At 59.1% G+C, this 27,329-nt stretch overlaps 1 protein-coding gene across 3 annotated transcripts; it reads right to left on the reverse strand.

Moving 5' to 3' along the window:
- CHD8 (chromodomain helicase DNA binding protein 8) lies at positions 1-26,528 on the reverse strand. 3 transcript variants are annotated; one of them, XM_054808529.1, is made up of 37 exons: positions 26,374-26,528; positions 24,792-25,676; positions 23,250-23,612; positions 22,172-22,545; positions 21,166-21,280; positions 20,882-21,076; positions 20,697-20,765; positions 20,556-20,611; positions 20,173-20,290; positions 19,990-20,073; positions 19,745-19,882; positions 19,540-19,661; positions 19,204-19,447; positions 18,921-19,097; positions 18,247-18,390; positions 17,899-18,154; positions 17,369-17,582; positions 17,081-17,276; positions 16,827-16,994; positions 15,250-15,429; positions 15,042-15,152; positions 14,739-14,950; positions 13,695-13,864; positions 13,415-13,571; positions 13,232-13,321; positions 12,270-12,373; positions 12,030-12,144; positions 10,373-10,448; positions 10,185-10,239; positions 8,735-8,939; positions 5,715-5,923; positions 4,409-4,873; positions 2,974-3,140; positions 2,623-2,829; positions 2,372-2,470; positions 1,296-1,436; positions 1-303 (listed from the first exon to the last, which is right to left on the reverse strand). In XM_054808529.1, exons 2-37 carry the CDS (start codon positions 25,497-25,499, stop codon positions 52-54), a joined length of 6,756 nt encoding a protein of 2,251 aa, XP_054664504.1. In that variant the 5' UTR covers positions 25,500-25,676; positions 26,374-26,528; the 3' UTR covers positions 1-51. The 3 variants fall into 3 exon arrangements, with proteins under 3 accessions (XP_054664504.1, XP_054664503.1, XP_054664502.1); XM_054808528.1 differs by having other exon boundaries at positions 13,665-13,864; positions 19,204-19,443; positions 19,536-19,661; XM_054808527.1 differs by having other exon boundaries at positions 13,665-13,864; positions 26,374-26,527.
- Between the last annotated feature and the right edge of the window lie 801 nt (positions 26,529-27,329).

Below are 27,329 nucleotides of genomic sequence, written 5' to 3' on the forward strand. Positions count from 1 at the left end.
CCTCCCCCCCCCCCCCCCCTCCATTCATTAATTAATTAATTAACGAATTAATCAGTCGGAGTCGGAGGTGGGGGGCAGCATGGGGTCGGCCAGGAGGGGGAAGGGCGCCGCTTCCTCTTCCTCTTCCTCTTCCTCCTCGTCGTCGTCCTCTTCCTCTTCCGGGTGGGGGAGGGGCGGGCGGAAAGGTGGGGGGAGGGGCGGGAAGGAGGCCCCGCCCCCCGCCCCTCCCCCCAGCAGCGCCGCCATCTTGGAGAGGGCCAGGCCTGCGGCGGGGGGAGGGGCGGGGGGGGAGGGGAGGAAAGGCTGGGGGGGGGGAGGGGGAGGGGGAAGGGAAAGGGGGGGGAGGGGTCAGTGGCTGCGCCCAGAAGTGGGGGGAGGGGCAGTGACGGTTTGGGGGGGGGAGGGGCACGCGAATTTTTTTTGGGGGGGGAGGGGCAGTGAAATTTGGGGGGGAGGGGAACCCTGGGGGGGGAGGGGCAGCGAAATTTGGGGTGGGGGGAGGGGAGGCTGTTGGGGTGGGGGAGGGGCACGCAAATTTTGGGGGGGGGGGAGGGGAACCCGGGGGGGGCAGTGAAATTGGGGTGGGGGGAGGGGCAGCGAAATTTGGGGGGGGGAGGGGAGCTCATATGGGGTGGGGGAGGGGCAGAATTTGGGGGGAGGGGAACCCGTGGACGGGGGAGGGGCAGTGAAGTTGGGGGGGGAGGGGAGGCTGTTGGGGTGGGGGGAGGGGCACACAAATTTGGGGGGGGAGGGGAATCCGGGGGGGGGAGGGGCAGGGAAGGGGGGTGTGGGGGGAGGAGCAGCAAATTTGGGGGGGGGAGGGACAGTGAAATTGGGGGGGGTGGGGGGAGGGGGGGTCTGTTGTGGTGGGGGAGGGGCACGCGAATTTTGGGGGGGAGGGGAACCCGTGTGGGGGGGGAGGGGCAGGGAAGGGAAGTGTGGGGGGAGGGGCAGTGAAATTTTTGGGGGGAGGGGTGCTTGGGTGGGGGGAGGGGCAGCGAAATTTGGGGGGGAGGGGAGGGTGTTGGGGTGGGGGAGGGGCACGCAAATTTGGGGGGGGGAGGGGAACCCGTGTGGGGGGAGGGGCACTGAAATTTGGGGGTGGGGGAGGGGCGCTTGTATGGGGTGGGGGAGGGGCAGCGAAATTCGGATTTGGGGGGGAGGGGCAGCGAAATTTGGGGTGTGGGGGAGGGGAACGCGATTTTTTTGGGGGGGGGGGTGGTGTCATTTCGGGGCCCCTCCCCCCCCCCCACCCTGGCGGCCGCCCCGAGTTCTGGGGTGGGGGAGGGGCTCACCGGGAGGAACCGGGGGTCGACGGCGAAATCGGGGCGCGGCGGCGGGGGGGGGAGGGGCGGCGTCTCCTTGGGGGGAGGGACGCGATTTTCGGGGTCCCCCCCCCCCGCTTCCCGTAACCCCTCGAGGCAGCGCAGCTCCAGCTGTGGGGCGCCACAACGCCAAAAGAACCCCAAAACTTAAAACGGTCTCCATTTTTTCAATTTTCTCCAATTTTCTCCAATTTTTCTCCAAATTTTCCCCATTTTTTCAATTTTTCTCCAAATTTTCCCATTTTTTCAATTTTTCTCCAAATTTTCCCATTTTTTTCAATTTTTCTCCAAATTTTCCCCATTTTTTCAATTTTTTTCCAAATTTTCCCATTTTTTTCAATTTTTTTTCCAAATTTTTCCAATTTTCTCCATTTTTCAATTTTTTCCATTTTTCACTTCTTTTCCAATTTTCCAAATTTTCCAATTTTTTCCAAGTTTTTCCCATTTTTTCCAATTTTTTCAATTTTTTTTCAAATTTTCCCGGTTTTACAAATTTTTTCCCAATTTTTCCAATTTTTTCCATTTTTCATTTTTCCATTTTTCAATTCTTTTCCATTTTCAATTTTTTTTCCCAATTTTTCCAATTTTTTCCATTTTTCATTTTTCCATTTTTCAATTCTTTTCCAATTTTTCCAATATTTTCCAATTTTTAAAATTTTTTCCAATTTTTCATTTTCCAAATTTTTTCCAATTTTTCAATTTTTCCAAATTTTCCCAATTTTTTCCATTTTTCAATTTTTTCAATTCTTTTCCAATTTTTTCCAATTTTTCAATTTTTCCAAATTTTCTCCAATTTTTCAATTTTTCCAATTTTTTTCCAATTTTTCAATTTTTCCAAATTTTTTCAGTTTTCCCCAATTTTCCCATTTTCCCCAATTTTTCCATTTCCCCCAATTTTTCCCATTTTTCCCAATTTTTCCATTTTTTCTAATTTTCCCCATTTTTCCCCAATTTTTCCTAATTTTCCCCATTTTTTCCCCATTTTTTCCCAATTTTCCCAATTCCCCCCCCCAATTTTTCCAATTCCGAACCTGAAATCTCCTCACCTCCACCAATTTCTTGCTGGTTTTTTTCGGGGGGCCGTCGCGCAGCGCCCCGTTGGGCGCCAGCCGCTGCTTCTGGAAAGTCAACTTCAACCCTTCCTCCTACATAAGGGGTGGGGACCCCCCCAAAATTTAGGGGGTTCCCCCCCCACACACACAAAAAAAATTAATAAATTTAACACGGTGACCCCAAACCAGCCGGAAATCACCCCGAAATAAAAATCTCCTCAAATTTGAAAATTCGCCGGACGTACGTCTTTGATCTGGACGGTGAATTCCTTCTCCGGGTGGCGGGGGCGGGGCGGGTAAAGTGGGGGTTCGGCGGGGGCGGGGGGGGGGATTTGGGGGTACCCCCCCCCTCCTCCTCCTCCTCCTCCTCCCCCTCCCCCGGGGGTCCCCCCGAAATCGTCGGCGAGGACGGCCCGGCAGATCAGGTCCAAGCGGCGGATCAGGGCTCGTTCCTTCCAAAATTTGGGGTGCAATTCAATTTTTTGGGGGGGGAATTTTGGGGAATTTGGGGGTTCGGGGGACCCCCCTCGAGAATTTTGGGGGGGGGTTCGGGGGAGGGGTTTTTGAAGCCCCCCCCCTGGAAAATTTGGCCTCACCTTGGGCCACTCGTGGAGGTGGGGGAGGGGCGGGGGAGGGGGGGGCCCCCCCTCGCCGGAAGTTGGGGGGGACCCCTCTTCCTCTTCCTCTTCTTCTTCCTCCTCTTCTTCCTCTTCCTCTTCCTCCTCTTCTTCCTCTTCCTCCGCCCTACAGGAAGGCTCCGGGCCTGGAAGAGGAGGGGAGCGGGGTTTAGGAGAGGCCACGCCCCCCCCCCCCCCAAAAAGAGGGGGGGCCACCCCAAAAAATAAAGGCGGGGGGGCAGCACCCAATTGGGGTAGGGGCACCCAAAGGGTGGGGGCCCACCAAGCCTAGGAGGTCCTACGTGGGTTATGGAGGTCCTACCAGGACGTTTTGGGGTCCCACCAAGATTTTTGGGGTCCCACCAGGATTTTTGGGGTCCCCGGGAGGTTTTTTGGGGTCTCCAAGAGGATTTTGGGGGGTCCCCACCAAGATTGTGGAGGTTCTTCATGGATTGGGGGGGTTCCCAGATAGTTTCTGAAGGTCCTACAAGAACGGATGGGCTCCCACCAGGATTTTTGGGGTCCCACCAGGATTTTTTGGGGTCCCTGTTATGATTTTTGGGCGTTTCCACCAAGATTATGGAGGTTCTTTGCAAATTGGGGGTGTCCCGCCAGCCCTAGCAGGTCCTACAAGGCTTATGGATATCCTACCAGGACGTTTTGGGGTCCCACCAAGATTTTTGGGGTCCCCCCAGGATTTTTGGGCTCCCCGGGAGGTTTTTTGGGGTCCCCACTATGATTTTGGGGGGTCCCCACCAAGATTGTGGAGCTCCTTCACAAATTAAGGGGGTTCCCAGATGGTTTCTGAAGGTCCTACAAGAACGGATGGGCTCCCACCAGGATTTTTGGGGTCCCACCAGGATTTTTTGGGGTCCCTGTTATGATTTTTGGGCGTTTCCACCAAGATTATGGAGGTTCTTTGCAAATTGGGGGTGTCCCACCAGCCCTAGCAGGTCCTACAAGGCTTATGGAGGTCCTACCAGGACATTTTGGGGTCCCACCAAGATTTTTGGGGTCCCCCCAGGATTTTTGGGCTCCCCGGGAGGTTTTTTGGGGTCCCCACTACGATTTTGGGGGGTCCCCACCAAGATTGTGGAGCTCCTTCACAAATTAAGGGGGTTCCCAGATGGTTTCTGAAGGTCCTACAAGAACGGATGGGCTCCCACCAGGATTTTTGGGGTCCCACCAGGATTTTTGGGCTCCCCGAGAGGTTTTTTGGGGTCCCCACTACGATTTTGGGGGTTCCCCACCAAGATTGTGGAGGTTCCTCATGGATTGGGGGGGTTCCCAGATGGTTTCTGAAGGTCCTACAAGAATGGATGGGCTCCCACCAGGATTTTTGGGCTCCCCCCAGGATTTTTGAGGTCCCCCCCAGGAATTTTTGGGGTGGCGGCGGCGGCGGGACGTCCCTCACCCCTCTCCTCCTCGCTGTCCTCATCGCAAGAAGACGATTCGGAAACGGACGCCGACAACTTCTCCAGCTCGGAATCTTCATCCTCGGTCGGAGGCGGCGGGGTGGGACGGCCGAGGACATTTTGGGGGGGCTGAGGAGGTGGGGTCCCACCAACCTCGGCTCGAGATCGAAGATAACGCCACCTCGCCGTCGCGAAGGAAAAATCGGGGTCCCCCAAAATCGTCGTTTCGGGACGCGCCAAACCGTGCCGAGCCGCGCCGCGGAGAAGTTCTCCATCGTGGTGACCACGTTCCCACCACGGCGGAAGGTCCGGGCCGGGCGGGGGACAAAGGGCCAGGCGGGCGGGGAGCAACGGGTGACGGAGGACCTGCTCGCGAAGGAGACGGAGGAGGGACAGGCGACGAAGACCACGAGAAGCTCGGACGGCGGAAACGGGCGAGACGGGGATGGAGGGGTCCGGAGGTTCTGGAGAAGGTGGGAGAGGAGATGGTCAAGGGGCAACTTTGGGGCGGTGAAGGTCACTGTTGGGTTGGTGGAGACCACGGTTGGGTTGGGGAAGACCACCGTGGAGTTGGTCAATGTCACCGTTGGGTGAAGCTGACCCCATTGAGCCTAATAGGCCAAAGGGAGCTTCAAACCCCATGGAGATGTCCCCAAACCCCATGGAGATGTCCTCAACGCCATGGAGATGTCCCCAAACCCCATGGACATGTCCCCAAACCCCATGGAGATGCCCTCAAACCCCATGGAGATGCCCTCAACCCTATAAGAAGAGCCTCAACCCCATGGAGATGCCCTCAACCCCATGGAGATGCCCTTCAAACCCCATGGAGATGTCCCCAAACCCCATGGAGATGCCCTCAACCCCATAAGAAGACCCTAAACCCCATGAGAAGACCCTAAACCCCATGGAGATGTCCCCAGACTCTATGGAGATGCCCTCAACCCCATGGAGATGCCCTCAGACCCCATGGAGATGCCCTCAACCCCATGGAGATGTCCCCAAACCCCATGAGAAGACCCTAAACCCCATGGAGATGTCCCCAGACTCTATGGAGATGCCCTCAACCCCATGGAGATGCCCTCAGACCCCATGGAGATGTCCCCAAACCCCATGGAGATGCCCTCAAACCCCATGAGAAGACCCTCAACCCCATGGAGATGCCCTCAACCCCACGGAGATGTCCCCAAACCCCACAGAGATGTCCCCAAACCCAACGAGAAGACCCTCAACTCCACCGGGAGCCCCCCACCCTATATTGGGGTGTCCCCCCACCCCACCCCGATCTCGGGGTGTCCCCCGTACCGTCTCCAGGGGCGGGCGGCAGTCGGCAAACCTGCCGGCACATGGCGACGAAACCGTGGAAGAACTTGGTGAGGTTCTCGTCCGTCTTCTTCTCCAACCTGGCCAAAGTCCGGAACCGACCCCACCGGAAACGACCACCCTCGGGATCAAACTCCACCCCAAAACTCGAGGCCACCCGGTAGAAATCGGCCTGTTCTCGACGGGTCCACCTGCACCCCAAAAATAGAGAGAGGTCTTTTTTGGAAGGTGGACCCCCCAAAAAAATTCCAAGGATGGAGGTCCTCAACCCCAAAAACCACCAGGGATAGAGGTCCTGCACCCCAAAGATCTCAAGATGGAGGTCCTACACCCCAAAACCTCATGGAGAAGGTTCCTGGAGCCCAAAAACGTCAGTTATGGGGTGCCACCACCCCAAAAACGTCAGTTATGGGGTGCCACCACCCCAAAAACTCCAGGGATAGAGGTCCTGCACCCCAAAGATCTCAAGATGGAGGTCCTACACCCCAAAAACTCATGGAGAAGGTTCCTGGAGCCCAAAAACATCAGTTACGGGGTCCCACCACGCCAAAACCATCAGTTATGGGGTCCCTGCACCCCAAAAACTCCAGGGATGGAGGTCCTGCACCCCAAAGATCTCAAGATGGAGGTCCTACGTCCCAAAAGCTCATGGAGAAGGTTCCTGGAGCCCAAAAACGTCAGTTACGGGGTCCCACCACCCCAAAAACATCAGTTATGGGGTCCCACCACCCCAAAAACTCCAGGGACGGAGGTCCTGCACCCCAAAAAAACAGGGATGGAGGTCCTGCACTTCAAGGATCTCAAGATGGAGGTCCTACGTCCCAAAAACTCATGGAGAAGGTTCCTGGAGCCCAAAAACGTCAGTTATGGGGTGCCACCACCCCAAAAACGTCAGTTATGGGGTGCCACCACCCCAAAAACTCCAGGGATAGAGGTCCTGCACCCCAAAGATCTCAAGATGGAGGTCCTACACCCCAAAAACTCATGGAGAAGGTTCCTGGAGCCCAAAAACATCAGTTACGGGGTCCCACCACGCCAAAACCATCAGTTATGGGGTCCCTGCACCCCAAAAAACCAGGGATGGAGGTTTTGCACCCCAAAAACCACCACGGATGGAGGTCCTGCACCCCAAAAACAGCAGTTATGGGCTCCTGGCACCCCAAAATCTCATGGATGGGGTCTCTGCACCTCGAAACCCCCCTGCACCGGCTCCTGGTACCCCAAAACCCCTCTCTACCACCTCCTGCACCCCAAAACCCCCTGGAAACCCCTCTAGCACCCCAAAACCCCCCGTACCCCTTACCAGCACCCCAAAACCCCCCCATACCCCCCTCCCAACACCCCAAAATCCCCCTCTATGACCTCCCAGCACCCCGAAACCCCCCTATAAACCCCTCTAGCACCCCAAAATCCCCCCGTACCCCTTCCCAACACCCCAAAATCCCCCTGTACCCCTTCCCAACACCCCAAATCCCTCCCGTAGCCCTTCCCAGCACCCCAAAACCCCCCGTACCACCTCCCAGCACCCCAAACCCCCCTGTAAACCCCTTTAGCACCCCAAAACCCCCCTGTAAACCCCCCTAGCACCCCAAAATCCCCCCGTACCCCTTCCCAGCACCCCAAAATCCCCCCATACCCCCTCCCAGCACCCCAAAACCCCCTGTAAACCCCCCTAGCACCCCAAAATCCCGCTCTATGACCTCCCAACACCCCAAAACCCCCCTGTAAACCCCTCTAGCACCCCAAAAGCCCCCCGTACCCCCTTCCCAACACCCCAAAACCCCCCGTACCACCTCCCAGCACCCCAAACCCCCCCCGTAAACCCCTCTAGCACCCCAAAAGCCCCCTGTACCACCCCCCAGCACCCCAAAATCCCCTATACACCCCACTAGCACCCCAAAAACCCCCTGTAAACCCCTCTAGCACCCCAAAATCCCCCCATACCCCCTCCCAGCACCCCAAAACCCCCCTGTACCACCTCCCAGCACCCCAAACCCCCCTGTAAACCCCTGTAGCACCCCAAAATCCTCCTGTACCCCCTCCCAGCACCCCAAAACCCCCGTCTACGGCCTCCCAGCACCCCAAAATCCCCCTGTACCCCTTCCCAACACCCCAAATGCCCCCGTACCCCTTCCCAGCACCCCAAAATCCCCCTGTACCCCCTCTCAGCACCCCAAAACCCCCCTGTACCCTCTCCCAGCACCCCAAAAACCCCCTGTAAACCCCTCTAGCACCCCAAAATCCCGCTCTACGACCTCCCAGCACCCCAAAACCCCCCGTAAACCCCCCTAGCACCCCAAAAGCCCCCCCGTACCCCCTCCCAACACCCCAAAACCCCCCATACCCTCTCCCAGCACCCCAAAACCCCCCTGTACCACTTCCCAGCACCCCAACCCCTCCCGTAAATCCCTCTAGCACCCCAAAATCCCCCTGTATCCCTTCCCAACACCCCAAAACCCCCCATACCCTCTCCCAGCACCCCAAAAGCCCCCCATACCCCCTCCCAGCACCCCAAAACCCCCCTGTACCCTCTCCCAGCACCCCAAAACCCCCTGTAAACCCCTCTAGCACCCCAAAACCCCCCCATACCACTTCCCAGCACCCCAAAACCCCACTGTAAACCCCTCTAGCACCCCAAAATCCCGCTCTACCACCTCCCAGCACCCCAAAACCCCCCTGTAAACCCCTCTAGCACCCCAAAAGCCCCCCGTACCCCCTCCCAGCACCCCAAAACCCCCCCATACCCTTTCCCAACACCCCAAAACCCCCCCGTACCCCTTCCCAGCACCCCAAAACCCCCCCATACCCTCTCCCAGCACCCCAAAAGCCCCCCGTACCCCCTCCCAGCACCCCAAAACCCCCCCATACCCTTTCCCAACACCCCAAAACCCCCCCGTACCCCTTCCCAGCACCCCAAAACCCCCCCATACCCTCTCCCAGCACCCCAAAAGCCCCCCGTACCCCCTCCCAGCACCCCAAAACCCCCCCGTGCCCCCCCACACCTCTGCTGTTTCTCCCTCCTGGCCATCTCCTTGAGCTTGCAGGCGGCTTCGCAGCGGCGGCGCCGTCGGTCGCCGCGTTCGGCCGCCTCCACGCGGAGCTGCTCCCGCTGGTAGGAGCGCTGGCACGCCGCGATCAACCGACGCAACCGCGCCGTCAGCACCGAGCCGGGGGGCCAGGGCGGGTGGCCCGTTTGGGGGGGGTGGCCTGGGGGGGGACAGGGGACAGAGTTAGGGGGGTCTATAGGTGGGTGTGGGGGTCCTATAGGTGTTCGTGGGGGTCCTACGGGTGTTCCTGGGGGTCCTATAGGTGTCCCTGGGGGTCCTATAGGTGTTCGTGGGGGTCCTACACCCTCCTTGAGGGTCCTATGGGTGTCCCTGGGGGTCCTATGGGTGTTCGTGGGGGTCCTATGGGTGTCCCTGGGGGTCCTATAGGCGTCCTGGAGGGTCCTATAGGCGTCCTGGAGGGTCCTATGGGTGTCCCTGGGGGTCCTATAGGCGTCCTGGAGGGTCCTATGGGTGTCCCAGGGGGTCCTACTGGTGTTCCTGGGGGTCCTATAGGTGTCCCGGGGGGTCCTATAGGTGTTCCTGAGGGTCCTATGGGTGTCCCTGGGGGTCCTACGCCCTCCTTGAGGGTCCTATAGGTGTCCCAGGGGGTCCTATGTGTCACCCTGAGAGTCTTATGGGGCTCCCTGGGGTCCTATGGATCTCACCGGGGGTCCTATAGGTATCCCTGGGGGTCCTATGGGTGTCCCAGGGGGTCCTATAGGCGTCCTGGAGAGTCCTATAGGTGTTCCTGAGGGTCCTATGGGTGTCCCTGGGGGTCCTACGCTCTCCTTGAGGGTCCTATAGGTGTTCCTGGGGGTCCTATAGGTGTCCCTGAAGGTCTTATGGGGCTCCCTGGGGGTCTGCAGATCTTCCTGGGGGTCCTATAGGTCACGCCAGGGTCCTATAGGTGTTCCTGGGGGTCCTATAGGAGTCCCTGGGGTTCTATAGATCTCGCTGGGGGTCCTATAGGTGTCCCTGGGGGTCCTATAGGTCACCCCAGAGTCCTATAGGTGATCCTGGGAGTCCTATAGGTGATCCTGGGAGTCCTATAGGTGTCCCAGAGGATCCTATAGGTGTTCTGGGGGGTCCTATAGATGCTTCTGGGGGTCCTATGGGGCTCCCTGGGGGTCCTATAGGTGTCTGCAGGGGTCCTATAGGCATCCTGGGGGTCCTATGGATCTTGCCAGGCTCCTATAGATCTCCCTGGGCTCCTATAGATCACCCGGGGGGCCCCCAGGGCCGGACGGCAGAACCATCCTATAGCTCCGCTCCCCCCCCAGCCACCGCAGCAGCCCCTATAGGTCCAAAGCACCCTATAGAACCCGGGGGGCACCCTATAGAACCTGGGGGGCACCCTATAGAACCCGGGGGGCACCCTATAGAATCCCCCCCCCCCCTCCTTTACCTTCGTCCCCGTCCACCACCGAGATCTCCTCGTCCAGCAGCATCAAGGGGTCACCCTGGAAAGAGGGGGGGCGCGTTAATTCACACCCCCCCCCCAGCCCCCCCAAAATATTTCGGGGTGCGGGGGGCACCTATAGGGCGGGGGGGACGTATAGAATCTACGCGTTTCCCCCCCCCCCGATAACTCACCTCGTCGTCCGCTTCCTTGGCCGCCCCCGCCAAGGGTTTGTACTCGGGGTCCTCGCAGTCCTTCTCGAAATCCACCCTAAAAAAACCCCCCCAAAAAAAGGGGGGGGGGGCACCCCAAAAATTATAACCCCGGCACCCCCGGGGCACCCCAAAAATGGGAGAATTCCCCCCCAAAAAATGGGGTGCCTCAGCCCTCGGAGGGTTGAACTCAGCCCGGCCCGCGGCCGGTCGGTATTAGCATGGCGAGGTCATCAGCGGCACCCCGAAATTGGGGGGGGGGGACCCCAAAAGTGGGGGGGACCCCAAAAGTGGGGGGGAGGACCCCGAAATTGGGGGGGACCCCAAAAGTGGGGGGGGACACACTGAAAGTGTGGGGGGGGACACCCCGAAATGGGGCTGGGGGACCCTGAAGTGGGGTCAGGACACCCCAAAAAGGAGTTGGAGCACCCCAAAATGGGGCTGGGGTACCCCAGGACACCCCAAAATGGGGCTGGAGCACCCCAAAATGGGGCTAGGGGACACCAAAAAGGGGTTGGGGTACCCCAGGACACCCCAAAATGGGGTTGGAACACCCCAAAGAGGGGCTGGAGCATGCTGGGACACCCCAAAATGGGGCCAGGGTACCCCAGGACACCCCAAAGTGGGGCTGGAGCACCCCAAAATGGGGTCAGGACACCCCAAAGAGGGATTGGGGTACCCCAGGGGACCCGAAAATGGGGCTGGAGCACCCCAGGACACCCCAAAATGGGGCTAGGGGACCCCAAAATGGGGCTGGAGCCCCCCCAAATGGGGTTGGGGGACCCCAAAGTGGGGCCAGGGTACCCCAGGACACCCCAAAGTGGGGCTGGGGCACCCCAAAACGGGGTCAGAACACCCCAAACTGGGTCTGGAGCACCCCAGGACACCCCAAAATGGGGCTAGGGGACCCCAAAATGGGGCTGGGGGACCCCAGAGTGGGGCTGGGGCACCCCAGGACACCCCAAAGTGGGGCCAGGGGACCCCAAAACGGGGTCAGGACACCCCAAAATGGGGCTGGAGCCCCCTAAACCAGGTCTGGAGCACCCCAGGACACCCCAAAATGGGGCCAGGACACCCCAAACTGGGGCTGGAGCACCCCAGGACACCCCAAAACGGGGCTAGGGGACCCCAAAATGGGGCTGGGGGACCCCAGAGTGGGGCTGGGGCACCCCAGGACACCCCAAAGTGGGGCCAGGGGACCCCAAAACGGGGTCAGGACACCCCAAAATGGGGCTGGGGCCCCCTAAACCAGGTCTGGAGCACCCCAGGACACCCCAAAATGGGGCCAGGACACCCCAAACTGGGGCTGGAGCACCCCAGGACACCCCAAAATGGGGCCAGGACACCCCAAACTGGGGCTGGAGCACCCCAGGACACCCCAAAACGGGGCTAGGGGACCCCAAAATGGGGCTGGGGGACCCCAGAGTGGGGCTGGGGCACCCCAGGACACCCCAAAGTGGGGCCAGGGGACCCCAAAACGGGGTCAGGACACCCCAAAATGGGACTGGGGCCCGCTAAACCAGGTCTGGAGCACCCCAGGACACCCCAAAATGGGGCTGGAGCACCCCAGGACACCCCAAAAAAGGGCCATAACCCCCCCCCACCCCCCCTAAATTTTGGGGGTTCCCCCCAAACTCACCCTTCCCCGACGTCCAAGCGCTGCTCGGCAGCGATAGCCTTCTCGTCGGGGCGGCCGGCCTTCTCCAGGAAGCAGAGCGCGGGGTCGGCGCGCATCGTGTTGTACTTCTCGTAACCTGGCGCGCGCGTCGTGTGTCGTCCCCCCCCAAAAAAAATAAAAAAAGGGGGCGACACCCCGTCACGACCCCGATTCTGCGGGATTTCCCCCCCCCCCCCAAAATTGAGCTCTCGCAGCACGTACCGTGTTTGAAGACGCCGATGAGGAGGGATTTGTCGGCTTCGGCGTCCCACCAGGCGGTGGGAACCTCCAGTTGCTCCACCAGCGGGAACCAGATGTCGATCTCGCTGGGGGGGTGTAAGGGGAGGGGGAAATGGGGTGATGGGGGGACCCCGAAGTGGGGCTGGAGCATCTCAAACCACCCCAGAGTGGGGTTGGAGCACCCCAAAGTAGGGTTGGAGCACCTCAAACCACCCCAAAGTAGGGTTGGAGCACCTCAAAGAGGTTCTGGAGCACCTCAAACCACCCCAAAGTTGAGCTGGAGCACCTCAAAGAGGTTCTGGAGCACCTCAAACCATCTCAAAGTTGGGCTGGAGCACCTCAAGCTACCCCAAAGTAGGGTTGGAGCACCTCAAAGAGGTTCTGGAGCACCTCAAACCACCTCAAAGTTGGGCTGGAGCACCTCAAGCTACCCCAAAGTAGGGTTGGAGCACCTCAAAGAGGTTCTGGAGCACCTCAAACCACCTCAAAGTTGGGCTGGAGCACCTCAAGCTACCCCAAAGGTGAGCTGGAGCACCCCAAAGAGGTTCTGGAGCACCTCAACTTTGGGCTGGAGCACCTCAAACCACCCCAAAGTTGGGTTGGAGCACCCCAAAAAGCGTCTTGAGCACCCCACACCAGCCCAAAGTTGGTCTGGAGCACCCCAAAGTGGGGCTGAGGTACCTCAAAGAGCTTCTGGAGACCTCAAACCACCCCACGGTTGGGCTGGAGCACCTCAAATCACCCCAAAGTTGGGTTGGAGCACCCCAAAAAGGGTCTTGAGCACCCCACGCCAGCCCAAAGTTGGGCTGGAGCACCTCGAAGAGGTTCTGGAGCACCACAAACCACCCTAAAGTTGGGTTGGAGCACCTCAAGAAACCTCAAAATTGGTCTGGAGCACCCCAAAGAGGTTCTGGAGCACCTCAAGGAAGGTCCTGCGGACTCACCTGGCCACCGCCCCCGCCAGCACCTTCTCCGCCTGGTCCCCGATCACCTCCTGCCGCAGGTAGTAGAGCATCCGTACCCTCAGGAGAACCCTGGGAAGCGGCGGGATGGGACGGTCAACCCCAAAAAAGAAACCCCGGGGAGAAGATCTCGAAGGTGGGACCTCCAAGGAGACCTCAACCCACTTGTTGCATTGGTGCTTGAGATGTTTCTTGTAGCTCTCGTCTTGGAAGAGGGTGTCGGGGTTGTACTTGCGGATCCACTCGGCTTTGTGGACATCAAAGGTACTTTGGGACTTCACCTTCTTCCCTTTCCGACCTCGAGGAACCGGGATGGAAAGACCTGGAGAAAAGAGGTGGAAGAAGGAGAAAAAAAAACGTCAAGACGGGACCTCGGGAGGTCCCCGGTTGTCCCTAAGCTCCTGTAGACCCTCACCCGAGTGGTTTTGGAGCTCCTTGGCCTTGCCGTTCTCGGTGGGGCTGATGAGGTCCCAGATGAAGCCTTTGATGTTCTCGTCACCTCGGTAGTGAAGGAGACAGTAGACCAAGATGGCCCGGCAGATGGTCTCCACGTCTCGCTCCGAGAGGCGTCGCTTGAACCGCCCGTGGGACAGGATCTCCCGCCATCGGCCCCAGCTGGTGGTGGAGGACAAGGTCAAGTGGTTGGGGAGGTCTCTCCACCCTCCCAGCATCCTTCTCCACCAAGGATCTCCTCGCGGTTGCCACCAGAGAAGATCGGGACCTGCTCTGCTCTCTCCACCAAGAACCATCTCGTGGTTGCCACCGCAGAAGAGCTGGAGCTGGTCTGCTCTTCTCCAAGCATCTGCTCACGGTGGCCACCAGAGAACACCCAGATCTGGACCTGATCTGCTCCGTCCACCAAGGATCTCCTCAACCAAGGATCTCCTCGTGGTTGCCACCAGAGAAGATCTGGACCTGGTCTGCTCTTCTCCAAGCATCTGCTCACGGTGGCCACCAGAGAACACCCAGATCTGGACCTGATCTGCTCCGTCCACCAAGCATCTCCTCAACCAAGGATCTCCTCGTGGTTGCCACCAGAGAAGATCTGGACCTGGTCTGCTCTTCTCCAAGCATCTGCTCGTGGTTGCTACCACAGAAGAGCTGGAACTGGTCTGCTCTTCTCCAAGCATCTATCTGCTCGTGGTTGCCACCAGAGCACATGTAGATCTGGGCCTGCTCTGCTCTCTCCACCAAGCATCTGCTCGTGGTTGCCACCACAGCAGAGCTGGACGTGGTCCGCTCCTCTCCAAACACCTGCTCGTGGTTGCCACCAGAGCAGACCTAGATCTGGACCTGGTCTGCTCTCTCCACCAAGAACCTCCTCATGGTTGCCACCACAACAGAGCTGAACCTGGACCTGGTCCGCTCTCTCTCCACCAAGCATCTGCTCACGGTTGCCACCACAGAACAGCTGGAGCTTGCCCGCTCTTCTTCAAGAACCTCCTCGTGGTTGCCACCAAAGAAGACCTGGACCCAAGCCCATCCTCACCCGTAAACCAGGAGGTGCTTCTCCACGCGGAAGCAGTCGGTGCGACCGTAGGCGTGATGCAAGGCGTGGTGATGCCGGTCGTGGCGTCGGGATCGAGGTCTCTCCTCATCCTCGCTCTCCAGGTCCGAGAACTCCACCAGGTCATCGTCCCGAAGAGTGCTGAAGTGTCGCGTCTGCTTCCGCACCCGCGGCGTGTCGATCACCAGGTTGTTCTGGACCACCAGGATGGAGAAGACCCCATCGGACACTGCCCCAAACCAGCCCCACGGTTGTCCCACCACCACCACCACCACCACCACCAACCTTGCTGTTCAGGAGGTCCAGGTCCAGGTCGGCTTTCTTGGCCCACTTCTGCCAGAAGTTGGGATCATCCAAGGCAATGTCGGTACGGTTTTCGGAAGCCACGAAGCTCGCCTACGATTGGTTGAGGAGTCGGGAGATGTTCACGCCCCACCACCTCTGAGGTGGAAGATGTCCGCCCGCCAACGGCGGGAAGAGCGCGTGGAGGTACCTTGGCGAAGGTGGAACCCTTCCCCTCGCTCTCGATGGTGATGGTGGTGGTACGGCGCAGCAGGATCTGGTCGATGTCCTCCTCGCAGAACTTGGAACCTTCATCATCCTCTTCCATGATGGCCGCGTAGGCCCCTTTACGCAGCAGGTCCTCGATCTCCTTTTTGGAGAACTGCTGGATCTGCCGGGAGGGCGGAGAAGTGGGGGGAAGGTGGGGCGAGGTAGACAGCCGACACGGTGGAGCTCCATGCCCCCACCCCAAACCACCCCCCAGCCCCGTGTCCCTCGGGAGTAGGGTCGTCACAACGCAGTTCCCTTGGAAGACTCCATCCCCATGGCCTTCACGCCCCGTTCCTCTTGGTAGAACCCATTCCCATGATCTTCATACCCCATTTCCCTTGGTAGACCCCATCCCCTGTAGAGCCCATCTCCATGGTCTTCAAATCCCATTTCCCTTGGTAGAACCCATCCTCATGATCTTCACACCCCACTCCTCTTGGTAGAGACCATCCCCGCAATCTTCGCACCCCGTTTCTCTTGGTAGACCCCATCTCCGTGATCTTCACGCCCCGTTTCTCTTGGTAGACCCCATCCTCACGATCTTCACGCCCCATTTCCCTTGGTAGAACCCATCCCCACGACCTTCACACCCCGTTTCCCTTGGTAGAACCCATCCCCACGACCCTCATGCCCCGTTTCCCTTGGTAGAACCCATCCCCATGACCTTCACACCCCGTTTCTCTTGGTAGAACCCATCCCCACGACCTTCACGCCCCGTTCCCCTTGGTAGAACCCATCCCCACGATCCTCACGCCCCGTTCCCCTTGGTAGAACCCATCCCCACGACCCTCATGCCCCGTTTCCCTTGGTAGAACCCATCCCCATGACCTTCACACCCCGTTTCTCTTGGTAGAACCCATCCCCACGACCTTCACGCCCCGTTCCCCTTGGTAGAACCCATCCCCACGATCCTCACGCCCCGTTCCCCTTGGTAGAACCCATCCCCATGACCTTCACACCCCGTTTCCCTTGGTAGACCTCATCTCTGTGATCTTCACACCCCGTTTCTCTTGGTAGAACCCATCCCCACGACCTTCACGCCCCGTTTCCCTTGGTAGAACCCATCCCCACGATCCTCATGCCCCGTTTCCCTTGGTAGACCCCATCCCCATGACCTTCACACCCCGTTTCTCTTGGTAGACCTCATCTCCGTGATCTTCACACCCCGTTTCTCTTGGTAGAACCCATCCTCATGATCTTCACGCCCCGTTCCCCTTGGTAGAACCCATCCCCACGATCCTCACGCCCCGTTTCCCTTGGTAGAACCCATCCCCATGACCTTCACACCCCGTTTCCCTTGGTAGAACCCATCCTCATGATCTTCACGCCCCGTTTCCCTTGGTAGAACCCATCCCCATGATCCTCACGCCCCGTTCCCCTTGGTAGAACCCATCCCCACGATCCTCACGCCCCGTTCCCCTTGGTAGAACCCATTCCCACGACCTTCACGCCCCGTTTCCCTTGGTAGACCCCATCTCCGAGATCTTCACGCCCCGTTTCTCTTAGAAGACCTCTTACCCCCGCGATGTTGCCCTCTCGGCCGCTCATGGACTGCAGCACCGCCTTGTCGAGCCCCAACTTGAGGCTGGCCTTATCGAACATCTCCCGTTCGTAGGAGTTCCTCGTGATGAGGCGATAGACCTTCACCGCTTTGCTCTGCCCGATCCGATGACACCGCGCTTGAGCCTAGAAGAAGACGAACGACCCTTCGGTTCAAAACGAAGACGACCTCGCCGTCAAACCGACGACGGCGTGGTGGACCCAGCCGTTACCTGGAGATCGTTTTGGGGGTTCCAGTCGGAGTCGAAGATGATGCAGGTGTCGGCGGCGGTGAGGTTGATGCCCAAGCCACCCGCCCGCGTGCAGAGGAGGAAGACGAAACGATCCGAGTCGGGTTTGCTGAAGCGATCGATGGCCGCTTGTCGTAGGTTGCCCCTCACCCGGCCGTCGATCCGTTCGTAGAGGTACCTACGACATCATCAAAACCGCGTCAGGTAGGACGCCGAGGTCTTCTCCCCACCCCCCTTCCTCCACTCTCAATGGTGGGTTCCATCGCTCACCTCTTCTGGATGAGGTAGTCCTCCAAGATGTCGAGGCAACGCACCATCTGGGAGAAGATGAGCACCTTGTGGCCACCGGCCTTCAGCTTGGGCAGCAGCTTGTCGATGAGCACCAGTTTGCCGGCCGAGCGGACCATGGCCTGGAGGTGGAAGTCGTGGGGCACGTGGTGGTGACAAGATTCCCGAAATTCCGCCAAGATCTTCTCCTCCGCGCCTGTCGGGTGGGAACGGGACCGTCAGTCAAGCGGCCGGGACGGCGCGGGAGATCTTCTCGGGAGACGTCCCACCGAAGCGAGGCTTCGAGGTGGAGGGGGTGGGGGGGTCAAAGCTCAACTGGATGAGTTGGAGGATCTCCCCCACCGTGACGTTGAGCCCAACGGATGGCTCTGGAGAGGTTGGGGAAGGGAAACCCCAAATCCAAGAGGCCACCAAGTCCCCGGCAGAAGAAAGGACGAGGTCAGGAGAAGCAGGGATGGGGTCCGAGGACGATGGACACCCCACCACGCCCTTGCCCAGCCCCGGTTCCTCACCGTTGATGAGGTAGGGGTGGTTGCAGCACTTGCGGAGTTCCATCATGGTGTTGAGCAGGTTGGGCATGTTGGTGTGACCGGCACCCTTGGAGAGGAAGGAGAAGTTCTTCTCCAGGATGGCCCGGTAGTATTTCTTCTGAATGTTGGTCAACTCCACCTCAATGATGGTCTCCTGCTTGGGCGCCAGGTTCTTCTCCACGTCCTCCTTCAACCGACGGAGCATCATGGGCTTGAGGATGGCCTGGAGCTTCTGCACCTGCAGGTGGAACCAGCGGAGAGAAGTCACCGCAGGCCGGGCAAGACCCAGGTGACCAAGGAAAGGTCCGGGGTCTTCTTGATGTCCCTCACCTGCTCCTCCGTCTTGAGGTCTCCAAAGTCCTTGAGGAACTCTGCTTCAGAAGGGAACTGGGAGGGTTCCAGGAAGTGCAGGAGACTGAAGAGCTCTTCCACCGTGTTTTGCAGCGGGGTGCCCGTCAAGAGAACTTTGTGCTCCTGATGACCAAGGGGTGCAGAACGTTAGAGCTCGGGATGGGACAAGCATGGGATGAGCCCAAACATCTCCAGATACCACCAGGACCCCACACGCACCTTCAGGACCATCCCCTGGGGCTCGGGATGAGCTCAAACATCTCCAGACGCCACCAAGACCCCACACGCACCTTCAGGACCATCCCCCGGGGCTCGGGATGAGCCCAAACATCTCCAGATGCCACCAAGACCCCACACGCACCTTCAGGACCATCCCCTGGGGCTCGGGATGAGCCCAAACATCTCCAGATGCCACCAAGACCCCACACGCACCTTCAGGACCATCCCCTGGGGCTCGGGATGAGCCCAAACATCTCCAGATGCCACCAAGACCCCACACGCACCTTCAGGACCATCCCCCGGGGCTCGGGATGAGCCCAAACATCTCCAGATGCCACCAGGACCCCACGCGCACCTTCAGGACCCCACTCTGAGAGAGGAATTGGGGTCTCCCCGTCCTCCGTCCCCTTCTCCACACCCACCCCACCTCTCACCAGGTCCATGTGCTTGAGGCTGTCGAGCAATTTGCAGTTGCGGTTCTTCAAGCGGTGGGCCTCGTCGATGATGACACAACGCCACTCGATCTCTCGCAGCTCGGGGCAGTCGGAGAGGATCATCTCGAAGGTGGTGATGAGCGCGTCGAATTTGTAGGCTCCGGGGATGAGACGACCCTGGGGCGTGGATGAAGGTTAAGAAGATGGCTCCAACCTCATCCAAAACTCGGATATGGGTTCTTGGGAACGTCCTGAGGTCGAGAAGACCCAAAGCCACCCCTACCCGCGAGTCCTTGCAGTACATCTCGTACTGTTGGATCATCTGCCGAGAAGCCAAACTGCCGTGGTAGACGATGCTGTTCATCTCCGTCCAGGTGTTGAACTCCCGTTCCCAGTTGGTGATGGTGGAGAGCGGGGCGATGACCAAGAAAGGACCGCGGATACCAACGTTGTAGACCTCTTGTAGGAAAGCGATGGATTGGATGGTCTTGCCCAAGCCCATCTCGTCGGCCAGGATGCAGTTCTGCCTGCGGGGAGGTGGAAGAGGCAACCGGTTGGCGGCTGGAAGTGGTGGCAACGTCCCCTGGGTGTCCCCACCCCACCCCGTTCCACCACTGGCCTGTTGTACCAGTTGAAGAGCAACCAGTTGACCCCTTCCAGTTGGTACTCGCGAAGCTGGTTGTGGTTCTTGTACTCGTGGGAGAGCTCCAGTTTCTTCCAGGAACCGGCTTGAGGACGGGCCTGGAAGGAGAAAAACGGGGGATGGAGAAGACATCGGAGGCCGCCGAAGACGCGGAGAGGTGGGAGAAGACCCGGACGCTCACCAAGCGCTTGAGTTCCGGGTGTCGGGCTTGGATACGTTTGAATTCCCCGATTTTCCCCTCGTCTACGTCCTCCTTGAGCTCCCAAGTGCTGTCCTCGTAGGGTAAGGAGCACCACTTCACCAGGTAGTAGACCACCGGCTGTGACCAAGGAGTGAGGACGCAGAAGAAAAAAAAAACAAACCCGGGCGTCGACCACGAGGAACGTCGGTTTCGGGGACGGGGGTCCACCACCGTCCCGTCCTCACCTCCCCGTTGTCTTTGTCGACGCTGTGGGACTCGTCCAAGATGCGGTCCACCTCTACGTAGTCGGGGTTGAAGGGTTCTTCATCCTTTGGAGAAGATGGGGGTGGTGAGTGGTCTCCCCGAACCACCCCCCCCCACCCCAAGATCTTCCCCGAAATCCCTTTTTCTCCCCCCAAAACCAGCACCTCGTGGAAAAAATGTCGCATCTGAGTCATCTTCGTCTTGAAACGCTTCAGCTTTTGGTGGATCCTCTTGTCTTTCTCCAGTTGGTCGATGGTGGCCCACTCGCAGTGGAGGTAGGAGCTGGGGAGGCGGGCAAGGTGTCACGTTCCACGCGGAAAAGTGTCCCCACCACCACCCCGGTGAAGCTAACTGGGGTCAGAAAAGCCGTTTTCGAGCAAAATGGGTGCAAGAAAACGCTTCTTCAAGAGCCAACGAGGCCTCAACGAGGCGTTGGGCTCACCCCCAAGCTTTGTAGAGCTCAACCCAACGTGGTGGCCCAACGAGAAGCCCACCGGTGGGCGGCGGAGGTCACCCCACGCCCATCCCACCTCATCCGACCACCTACTAGTTCTTATATTTGACGAAAAACTCTTCCGACTCCGTCAACTGCCCCGACGGAAGCTGCAGGAGAACCAGGCGGGACATCAGCGTCGGCAAAACGCCGGCAAAAAACCATCTCCCCGCCACCGCCGCGAGGGTTCCTCACCTCTTTCTTCACCACCCTCATGGAGAGGACCTTATCCACGATGGCCGCGTCCTCCTCGCTGGGGTTTTCCTGGAAGCGGGAAAGAGAAGAAACCAAACGACGGTGGAAAGGGATGGAGAAAGACGATGAAGATGGTGGTGGACGCCACGAAGGGCGTCCAAGGAGACGAAATGAAGGTCACCCACCACAAAAAACTGCATGGAGGGCAACGTCTCGCCCTCCGGCTCCGGTTCTGGGACGGGGGGTTGAGGGACCGGCGGTTGCTCCGGTCGAATCGGCCCTGTTACGTCCAACTCTTCGTCCTCCTCATCATCGGTGATCTTGATGTCCAAATCTTCGGTGTACTTCTTCCGCTTGACCTGCCGATTTGACCGTCGCTTCTGGAAGAGGAAAGGAGACGCGACGATGCCACCTCGTGCCGAAAGGGACCTCCAGCCGGCACGGATCTCCACCGGCGCCATCTCCGTACCTGGACGCTGGTTTCTTCTTCCTCCCGCGGCGACTGCGCCGGCATCACCTCGGCGTCGGAGTTGTCGGAGGAGGCGTTGCGCTTCCGTTTCTTGCCCACCACCGGCGTGATGGTGCTAACGGGACGAGGTGGGGCGTTAGGAGAGGACGGGTGGACGGGTGGACACCTGCTCTGGGGGGTTTGCTCCGTGGCCAAGGTTGGGGGCAACGAGGGTCAAGGTTGGAGAACAGCGAGGTCAAGGATTGGGGCGATGAAGGTCAAGGTTGGAGGACAACGAGGGTGAAGGTTGGAGAACAATGAGGACGAAAGTTGGCGACAATGAGGTCAAGGTTGGAGGACAACGAGGTCAAGTGTTGCGGTGACGAGGGTGAAGGTTGGAGAACAATGAGGGTGAAGGTTGGAGAACAATGAGGGTGAAGGTTGGAAGACAATGAGAATCAAGGTTGGAGGACAATGAGAATCAAGATTGGAGGACAAAGAGTCAAGGTTGGAGGACAATGAGAGTCAAGGGCTGGAGCAATGAGGATCAAGGTTGGAGAACAATAAGGGTGAAGGTTGGGGACAACAAGGTCAAGGTTGGAGAACAATGAGGTCAAGAGTTGGGAACAACGAGGTCAAGGATTGGGGGACAACGAGGGTCAAGAATTAGGGACAAGGGTCAAGGCTGGAGAACAATAAGGACAAGGTTGGGGGACAACGAGAGTCAAGGTTGGGGGACAACGAGGGTCAAGGTTGGGGGACAACGAGGGTCAAGGGTTGGGGGACAACGAGGGTCAAGGGTTGGGGGACAACGAGGGTCAAGGGTTGGGGGACAACGAAGACCAAGACTGGGCACAAGGAAGACCAAGATCGGGTGACGACGAAGACCAAAGTGGGGTGACAATGAAGACCAAGGTCATGTGCATCACCAAGACCACCCCAAGGAGGTCACGCGCCCACGGGCCAGATCCCTCCCACCTAAATTTGGGTGAAAACGCCTGCTTCTTCAGACCTGAGGACATCTCACCTGGGTTTGCTTCGGCCTTTGCTCTTGCCGGAACCACCTTGACCTTTACCCTTGCGAGGTCTCTCCTCCTTGTGTCCACCGCGTTCGCCGGTCCCTTTGCGTCGGCGTTTGCGTTCACCTTCCTCCTCCGGCCGGACGCTCGGGAGCTCGTCCTCGTTGAGGACACGGGGGATGTTCTGCTCGCCCCGAGCTCGGGCGCGGGCGATGGCCTCGGCCACGATACGGTTGGCCTTCTCCTGCTTCTTCTGGTGTTCCAGTTTACGGCTTTCTTCTGAGGCACCACGCGAGCCCGGGGTGGCCAGGGCGGCCACCTCGCTGGTGCTCAGGACCTTCACCACCGAGAGACCAGGAGAACCGCCCTGAGATGAACCAGCCTGAGGGAAAGGGATGGAAATTGGGGTGGCACCAAGGTTGGGTGGTGCTGAGGACCAAGGTTGGGTGAAACAGGACCAAAATCAGGGTGGCACCAAAGTTGGGTGCAATGGGATCAAGGTTGGGTGGTGCTGAGGACCAAGGTTGGGTGAAACAGGACCAAAATCAGGGTGGCACCAAGGTTGGGTGCAATGGGATCAAGGTTGGGTGGTGCTGAGGACCAAAACTGGGTGAAACAGGACCAAAATCGGGGTGGCACCAAGGTTGGGTGCAATGGGACCAAGGTTGGGTGGTGCTGGGGACCAAAGTTGGGTGCAACGCGACCAATGTTGGGTGGTGCTGAGGACCAAGGTTGGGTGAAACAGGACCAAGGCTGGGTGAAACAGGACCAAAATCGGGGTGGCACCAAGGTTGGGTGCAACGGGACCAAGGTTGGGTGAAATGGAGACCAAAATTGGGGTGGCACCAAGGTTGGGTGGTGCTAGGGACCAACGTTGGGTGCAGCACCAAGACCACGGGTTGGGCGCCAAAATCGGGTGAAACGGGGGCGCAATTTGGCGCGACGGGACCAAAGTTGGGTGCGACGGAGACCGCGGTTGGGTGAAACACCCAGGACCACCCCGGCAAGCTCCGCCTCCCCTCAACCACAAGACCCCAGAAGCTCCTCAACTTCTCCCCGTCACCCCAAAACCCCACCGACGCTCACCTGGGGCTGCAAGACCACCTTCAACGGCACCGTCAACCTCTGCCCCGCGCCCCCCACCACCTGCGGCACGGAAGAGACGGCAACGGGAGCCGGTTGTCCGCCGGCGCCGGCGGGTTGTTGGAGGAGCTGGATCTTCTGGGGGGCACCCGGTTGGCCAGCGGGAGGTTGTTGAACTTGGAGTTGGATGGTGACCACCTTGGCTGGTTGACCCGGCGTTCCTTTGGCTTGACCGAGGGCGGCCAGTTGGTTGCCTTGCAAGACGATCTTGCCCGGTAAACTACCCAACACCACGTGGCGTTGACCTGGAGGAGCGTTACCGCCCGGAGGTTGCTGGAGAACCAAGGTGATGCGTTTCGATTCGCCCTATAAGAGAAAAGGGGCGGAGTCAACGTGCGAACGGGGAGAAGGGACCGTTTGGGGGGGGCCCGGGTGGTGAACTTGACCCATAGGAGCTTGGGGACCTCGTTATGGGTTGGTGACTCCAAGCTTGGGGATCTCAAGGACTTTGGGGACCACGTTGTCAGGAGGTGACCCTAACCTTGGGGACCCCCCCATCGCCCCACCCTCGGTCCCCCCAAAGAAAGGTGACCAACCTCAGGAGATGATCTTGCCCTTGGAGACGCCCAACACACCACCATAAGCCCCTCAACTTCAGAGACCTCAACCCTAAGACGTGATCTTGATCTTGGGGACCACCGTGAGCCCCCCAACCCCAAAGACCCCAACCCCGAGACAAAATCTTGGCCTTGGGGAACCCCAACACCCCACTGCGAGCCCCCCAACCCAAAAGACCTCAACCCCAAGAGATGACCTTGACCTCGGGGACCAGCACCATCCCACCACGAGCCCCCCAGTCCCAAAAACCTCAACCCCAAGAGATGATCTTGACCTTGGGGACCACCATGAGCCCCCCAACCCCAAAGACCTCAACCCCAAGAAATGATCTTGATCTTGGGGACCATCGTGAGCCCCCCAACCCCAAAGACCTCAACCCCAAGAGATGATCTTGACCTTGGGGACCCTCAACACCTCACCACGAGCCCCCCAGTCCCAAAAACCTCAACCCCAAGAGATGATCTTGATCTCGAGGACCACCATGAGCCCCTCGACCACAAGGACCTCAACCCCAAGAGATGATCTTGACCTTGGGGACCACCGTGAGCCCCCCAACCCCAAAGACCTCAACCCCAAGAGAAGATCTTGGCCTTGGGAACCACCACCATCCCACCGCAAGCCCCCCAACCCCAAAGACCTCAACCCCAAGACATGATCTTGACCTTGGAGACAACCGTGAGCCCCTCAATCACAAGGACCTCAACCCCAAGAGAAGATCTTGACCATAAGAACCCTCAACACCCCACTGTGAGCCCCCCAACCCCAAAAACCTCAACCCCAAGAGATGATCTTGACCTTGGAGACCACCGTGAGCCCCCCAACCTCGAAGACCTCAACCCAACGAGTTGATCTCAACCCTGAAGCCCCCCCATCCCACCTCAAAGACCCCAACGCCCCCTCCCCGCCCCCCCAACACCCCCTCGTCACCTGCGCCGGCGCCGACGTGAGGGTGACGGCAGGTTTTAGGGGGGTCCCGGCTCCCCCCGCCTTGACCGGTTGCAACACCAATTGCTTGACGGGTCTTCCCGGTTGAACCAATCGGTGAACGGCGGCGGCGGCGGCGGGGGGGGCGGTTCCGGTAGCCCCTCCCGTTCCGGCGGGAGTCACTTTGCCGCTTAAAACCGTGGCGGCGTTACCGGTAACGATGGAAACGCCGGGACGAAGTTGGGGGGTTCCGGTTAAAACCTTGGCGAAAGTCACTTTCCCCCCGTTGGGGGTCGCCCCACCTCCTGGGGGGGGAATGGCGGGCGATTGGGGGGGCCCCCCCGTTGGGGGGGCTTTGAGGATGACGATTTTGGGGGGTTGAGGGACCCCAGATGATGAAGAAGGGGTGGGGGGCAAAGCAGCGGACACCCCCATAAAGGGGTTGCCTTGACTGAGGATTTCTTGGTCGGATGGGGGGGCGAGTTGAGATTGTTGGGGGTCGGGAGGATTTTGGGGGGGTAAAGGATCTTCTGGAGGGGGACCGGAAGATTCTGGGGGGGCTGGAGGATTTTGGGGGGGGTCTAAAGCCCCGGATAAACCTAAAGCTTCTTCGATGGGGTCGTGGGAGGGGGGAGCGAAGGTTTCGTCCGTCAGGGGGTCGAGGCTGAAAAGATTCGGGTCGTCGAAGAGGTCCATGATGGGGTCGGCCATTTTGGGGGGGGTGGGGGCACCGTGAGAAGGACGGCGGGGAAGGGGGGGGGGAAACAAAGATTTAGGGGTCCCCTCCCCCCCTGGAAAGAGGAGGGGGAGGGGTTTGGGGTGTGTGTGTAGGGATCGGGGTGGGTGGGGGGCTCACGTCAGGCTTCAGGGGGGGTCCGGAGCTCTGGGCTGTGGAGGAGAAGAGAGGAGATTTAAGGGGGGGTGCCCCCCAAAAAACCCACCAGTCCCCCTCAAAAACTATCGGTCCCCCTAAAAAACTACCAGCCCCCCCCCTTGAGGCCTAGAGGCTGCTCTACGCCCCCCCACACCCCATATATCCTATAGGCCCCCCCCAAATTCTATATAATCCCTCAATCTATAAGGGGCCCTCCCCTCAGTCTGCGCCCCCCCAAATCGACGCGTGCGCATCCCCACACTCCTCCCCCCAAAAAAAGAGGCACAAGCCCCCTAAAAAAAATCCACAAACCCCCCAAAAACGACTCGATACCCCCAAAAACCACTCGATGCCCCCCAAAAACCACTCGATGCCCCCTCAAAACACTCAATAGCCCCAAAAAAACCACTCAATACCCTCTCAAAACAGTCGATACCCCCAAAAAACCACTCAATACCCCCCAAAAACACTCAATACCCCCCCCAAAACCACTCGATACCCCCCCAAAACCACTCGATACCCCCCTCAAAAAAAAGAAAAAAATAAATAATTTGGGGGGGGTGTGGAGGAGGGGAGCAATTGAAGTTCCCAGTCTGGGGGGGGGGGGGAGGAGGGCGTGGCCAAACCATCCGTGAGGGGAATTGGGGGGGGGGAGGAAGCCTAAACCCCCCCCCCCAAAATTTAAAAAAAAAAAAAAAAGCGAGGCCTTACCTGCGGCGGTGGGGGGAGGGGAGGGGAAAGGGGGGGGGTCGTCGGTTGAGGGGGGGGAGGGGTGGGAAGGGGGGGAGGGGCGGCGGGGGGGGGGGGGGTTCGCGTCCCTTCTCCCCCCCCCGCGTTCTGTGGCGGTGGCCTCACCCCGCGCGCGGGCGCGAGAACAAGGCGGCGGCGCGTGCACGGCGCAACGCAGCCGGCTGGCCGGGCCAACCCACCCCCCCCCTTCCCTCCCGTCGGCTCCGCCCACTCTTCCCTTCAAAGTGAATAACGATTGGTCGGATCCTTTCTTTTTCCCCGCCTCCTTTTGCCCTCTCCCCCTCTCCTTTTCCTGTGTGTGTGGGGGAAAAGATTCAGCAAGATAGGTTGTGGGTTTTTTTTTTTTTTTTAGGCCTACCCGGAAGTTACACCCCCCTAGCGAGGTTTCTATTGGTGGGAATGGGAGAAAAGGGGCGGGGCTTAAAGGGGTCGGCCTATGAGGTGCCTGAGCGGGCGCGCGCGCGCGCGCGCTCCGAGTCAGGCAGTGCGGAGGACAGCCCTGCGCCGCCGCCATCTTGTCCCGCTGAAGGCGGCGGGGGGGGGGAAGGGTCCTTAACCCTCAGGGCGCCGCGCTCGCACACTCACACACCCCCCCCCTTTTCAAAATCGCTATTATTTGAGGTAAAAACTTCCCAAATCGTTTTATTTAAGGCCAAAAAACCGCACGCGGAAGCTCGGTTCACCCCCCCCTCGGCGTTTACCCTGCTAAAAAACGCTGAATAACCACTAAAATCGCGGTGATGCTCTTCCCCCCCCCTCCCTCCCCTCCCCAACATCCGGAGTAAACTGAAAGTAGCGTTAAAAAAAAAACCAAAATAAATCAAAACGGCACCAAAATTGGTGTGGGTTTTTTTTTGGGGGGTAGGAAAATGGACAATTTGGCACCGCCTGAGGAAACTGGGGGGAAATTATGGCCG

Source organism: Grus americana, chromosome 37 (assembly GCF_028858705.1).
Source record: "Grus americana isolate bGruAme1 chromosome 37, bGruAme1.mat, whole genome shotgun sequence".
NCBI lineage: Eukaryota > Metazoa > Chordata > Aves > Gruiformes > Gruidae > Grus > Grus americana.

Bases quoted from the DNA above. Each gene is read 5' to 3' on its own strand.
- CHD8 (XM_054808528.1), bottom strand. From the start codon at position 25,499: ATGGCCGACCCCATCATGGACCTCTTCGACGACCCGAATCTTTTCAGC. The intron at 16,995-17,080 runs GTAACGGCTGGG...GTCTTCTTCTAG, and splicing joins ACCCCCAAAACGATCTCCAG to GCTCAAGCGCGGTGTCATCG. The intron at 4,874-5,714 runs GTACGGGGGACA...CACCTTCTCCAG, and splicing joins GCCGCCCGCCCCTGGAGACG to AACCTCCGGACCCCTCCATC.